Source organism: Durio zibethinus, chromosome 1 (assembly GCF_047325235.1).
Source record: "Durio zibethinus cultivar Kanyao isolate XHJ-2024 chromosome 1, ASM4732523v1, whole genome shotgun sequence".
In the NCBI taxonomy this organism is placed as follows: Eukaryota; Viridiplantae; Streptophyta; class Magnoliopsida; order Malvales; family Malvaceae; genus Durio; species Durio zibethinus.
Genome location: NC_143162.1, coordinates 32,952,638 through 32,957,163, shown reverse-complemented (window position 1 = coordinate 32,957,163; position 4,526 = coordinate 32,952,638). Strand labels below are relative to the sequence as shown.

Genomic DNA, 4,526 nt, shown 5'->3' with positions numbered 1-4,526 from the left:
AACAAATACCAACCACTACCAATCTCCCTGGAAGAAAAAAAAGGAAAGAAAAGAAGGTTAGAACAGGAGAAAAAAATTAGGTTCAACAAAAGCATACAGCTTGGCTTGAAGTCATAATTTAAAATGGACCCTGACCAAAATACTCTCCTAATAGCCGTCTTCTGCTCAGTCTATATCTGACAAATGTTTAATGGCCGAGCCAACCAAGTAGCATCCCTGCCAACGGGTTGTTCTTTGCAATGATAACCCATTATCACCAACAAATTTTAGTTTCAAAAGATTGACGAATTCAACAGGTGGCTTATTCGGTCAGAGACAATGATTCAAATCGTGCCAATTTCATAGCATAGTCGATTTTCCTGATTAATCAAAACCATGCATTGGAAAGGACAGCTATGTTGAACTAACAAGAACAAATGTACTGGTGATGCCTCTTTCTTTAAGCAATATGACCGCTCAATATCTTGAATTTTTTCTCCATGCCCTGATTGGTGTTGGTCAAGTGTCTTAATTCTTTTTCACGTACCTAAAGTTTATAGGTTAAAGTATAAATTAATTGCTTCAAATTTGCTTTTCAATATAACAAATTCAAAAGATTATTAAAATTAGAAAAAGAAATAAGGACACTTGCAAGGAAATTGGCTGATCATATTGGTTTACTACAATAAAAGAATCATAGCAACCCGTGTTATGTCTGCATGGGGCCATCGAAATGTACTGTTTGGAAATTTTCTTTTATTTTGTTAAATCTAAACAATTTGCAACTACTTAACAAAAGCATTCTTTTTGCATTGTTTTTAATAATGTCATTAGAGATAGAAGAAAATCATTACCAAAAAAATGTTTTAGAAATCATCACGGGTTAAATGCATCCCCCGATTTATATATCTTACTGGCTTTTCTTCTTCTTAAAAAAGTGTAAACCCTCTCTATCTCTCTCGGTATCCTATAAAGATAAAGTTGGTTTCTTAGAAGCCACTCTAGAGGGTAGGGTATTGAGATAAATACATCTTCCAGGAGTAAGCCTGTTACATTGAATCCTTCACATTCAAGCCATTTCTTGTTAATTTTCTCTTTATTATCCGTCAATTGTTTATTATTATAAGTTTCCAATTCTTAGATTTATTCTTCATTTTTTCCTTGCACGTACTTAGTTGTGGACAAATTCTTTGGCAGTAAACTAATCCGATTTATCTTCCACAACTATCATCTTCAAGAGGCAACAGTGCCTCGGAAAAAAGGAAAAAGGAAAAAAGGGAAGTTGGGGAAAATGACAAAATATTCAATGAAGCAGGAATTGGGTTGTAGTCCAATGGGAGGAATTTTCCAGCGTTGGACCAACTGGTCGAGAAAATCATCAATGCCTGCATTGCCTGCAAAAGGCATCAACAATGTTTTGAAGGTACCAGTAACTGATAAGTCTAAGAAGCCTTCAAGCAATGATTCCAGGAGGAGACGTATCAGCTCTGTGGACTCTGTCCCCCTGGATTCCTCCAACTTGGCTAAACCTTTACCAAAACAGGACCAGAAACCAACCAGGAAGTCTGACTTGTTACCACCTCGGGATTCAATTTCAAATTCTCATCAGAGAAAAGACAGTAGCAGACTCTCAGATGCTGCAAGAAGCTCAACATCATCCTCATCTGGTTCAAGCCAAACAAAAGTGTCACAGAACTTGACTAGTGAGCGAAAATTACAGAAAGAATCCAGTGGCAATTACTCCAAAGAGCTTGCCAAGGTAATCACTACTGATCAACAACAATCAAACAATAGCAAAGCTCTTATGCGAGCTACTTCAAGCAATATAATGCTAGCAGGACAATTGGGGAACTTGAGACAGCTTGGAGCTGGGACTGCTCTAGGGAACAATAGTCCTAATGCAACAATTAAAGCTGTGGATGACTTTTATCAGAATCTTCAAGAGGAACACTCCACCCCAAAACCACCCAGAAGAAACAACCTTAGTAAAGGTTCTCTTATGGGCAATATTATAAGGCAGCCTAGTGACGAGTTTAAACAGTTTCGTGGTCCGATGAGTAGGTTGGATCCTGAGGCATTGAAGAAAATGGGAAATGAGGCGTACAACCAGGAAAGGTTTGAAGAGGCATTGACCTTTTATGAACGAGCAATTTCTCTTGATTCGAAGCAGGCAACATATCGTTGTAATAAGAGCGCTGCCTTGTTAGGTTTAGGCCGTGTTATGGAGGCTGTTGTTGAGTGCAAAGAAGCTATTCAGCTTGATCCTACTTATTGCAGAGCTCATTACCGTTTGGCAACAATTTGTTTCAGGTAACATTCAATAGACTCATATAAAGTAAAACTTTATATAATCATCTACAGAAAAGAAATTTGAAATTATTACCGCTTGCAATTTTCTTATATGATTATCTGAATTCTGTCATGCAGGTTGGGAGAAGCAGAGCAAGCATTGGATCACTACAAACATGCTGGCAATCATGCCGACTCCAATGACATTGCTGAAGCTCAGGCTCTAAATCAACGCCTTAAAAGATGCACCAATGCTCGAAAATCGAATGAGTGGAATACTTTACTTAAGGAAACTCAATGTGCTATAACCTCTGGAGTTGATTCTGCACCTGAGGTTAGCTTTCTTACTGTTTATATATGTCACATTTTAATATTTGCTCCATCTAGTTACTTAAATGCTTATGGTCATTTTTTGTGATCTACACCAGATCTATGCTCTACAAACAGAGGCCTTACTGAAGCTCCACAGGCATCAAGATGCCTGCACAGCCTACAGCAAAGGACCAAATTTTGCCATTGAATCTTGCATTAATTTCTTTGGCCTGGCTGTTGGTGCTTATCTTTTAATGGTCAGAGCACAGGTCTACATGGTTTCCGGGAGGTTAGTAGAAAGAAATCTCTATAATTGAGTCTAGATGCCGATAAGTCTGAGATGACTTTTTCTTTGCAAATTTTATATAAAGGATGTTGTTACAATTTTTGGAATACAAGTTACTAACATTGAAAAGCAGGGGCAGCCTAGTTCTTCAGTCGTTCAAATTTTAAAACATATTACTTTCTTTCACTAACTTCATAATTAGGCTGACTTATCTGGACGTATCTGAATAAATGAGAATATAATGATTGCGTAGTTTTGAAGATAAGGAAAATATGATAAAAATCTCATGTAAGCCGTCTATTGTATACAAACACATGCATACAGATTATTTTACTTGAAAAATTAACAGTGGACTTGATCGGATTATAATAGGCTAGAAGATGCTGTATCCGCAGCTCAGCATGCGGCTAGACTTGATCGAGGTAACAAGGAAATAAGCCTAGTGGTAGAGAGAACTAGAGCAGTATCGTCAGCTCGATTGAGTGGTAACTTGCTCTTCAAGGCATCAAAATTCTTGGAGGCTTGCATTGTATATGGTGAAGGACTAGAGCATGATCCATGCAATTCAGTACTGCTATGCAACAGAGCAGCTTGTAGATCTAAGCTAGGCCAATTTGAAAAGGCCATTGAAGATTGCACAGCTGCTTTAAGCGTGCAACCTTCTTATAGCAAGGCAAGGCTAAGGAGGGCTGATTGTAATGCCAAGGTAAATAATGTTGAGGCCTTTTTTTTCTGAAACCTCATGCTCCTGAATATTCTTGACTAATTATTCATTATTGTTTCTTTCATTATGTATAATCAGCTAGAAAGATGGGAAGTGGCAATCCAGGATTATGAAATGTTGATAAGGGAAACACCTGGAGATGAGGAGGTAGCCCGAGCTCTGTTTGAGGCTCAAGTCCAGCTCAAGAAACAGCGCGGTGAAGACATTAAGGACATGAAGTTTGGCTCAAATCTAGTTTTGATCTCTAGTAACGAGCGTTTCAGGCACTTTGTAACCTCACCTGGTAAGTAGTCATTAGTCAGGCAACAAATTCTGCTATGAATAGTTTTTCCCTGCCTTTTAATATCCCAAAGGAATGTAGGAAGTATCAAACAATTCTGCCATTTCCCTTTGAGGTCATTGGTGGTTCTGATTTGATAGTAATAAAACCAATGAAAACCTTTTATTCAATGACAGGGATGACAGTAGTGCTTTTCTGTAACAAAGCAAAACACAAGCAAGTTCTGCAGGTTATGGAGCAAGTGTGCAAGAGATTTCCATCTGTCAACTTCCTCAAGGTAATTGAATTGATACAATTACATTATCAACAACATCATTAAAAGAATGGGATACTAAATTATCTCCTGTTTGAATATATTGGTTGACATTGTCAGGTGGAGGTAGAAGACCATCCTTACTTGGCTAAGTCAGAGGCTGTAAGCTCCATTCCGGCCTTCAAAATATACAAAAATGGATCAAGGGTCAAAGAAGTTCCAGGCAATAACCCTGAATTGTTGGAAAGATCTGTCAAATTGTACAGCAGTTGAAGATAATTATTAGACAAGATCATATGGAAGCGGTAAAGAGAAGATGTGAATATGCATGGGAGTAGGAACACTTGTCACCTTCCAGCAAATAAACAAAGAAAGTTCAACAGAGAAAAAACAAATACTAATA

General features: G+C 37.8%; 1 protein-coding gene across 1 annotated transcript; it reads left to right on the top strand.

Annotated features, from left to right (window-relative positions):
• Positions 1–982: 982 nt before the first annotated feature.
• Positions 983–4,526, top strand: LOC111311272 (TPR repeat-containing thioredoxin TTL1-like). The gene is made up of 7 exons (XM_089765197.1): positions 983–2,289; positions 2,407–2,602; positions 2,697–2,869; positions 3,239–3,572; positions 3,669–3,873; positions 4,047–4,147; positions 4,244–4,526. Exons 1-7 carry the CDS (start codon positions 1,271–1,273, stop codon positions 4,394–4,396), a joined length of 2,181 nt encoding a protein of 726 aa, XP_089621323.1. The 5' UTR covers positions 983–1,270; the 3' UTR covers positions 4,397–4,526.

Bases quoted from the DNA above. Each gene is read 5' to 3' on its own strand.
- LOC111311272 (XM_089765197.1), top strand. From the start codon at position 1,271: ATGACAAAATATTCAATGAAGCAGGAATTGGGTTGTAGTCCAATGGGA. The intron at 2,870-3,238 runs GTTAGTAGAAAG...GGATTATAATAG, and splicing joins GTCTACATGGTTTCCGGGAG to GCTAGAAGATGCTGTATCCG. The intron at 3,874-4,046 runs GTAAGTAGTCAT...ATTCAATGACAG, and splicing joins GCACTTTGTAACCTCACCTG to GGATGACAGTAGTGCTTTTC.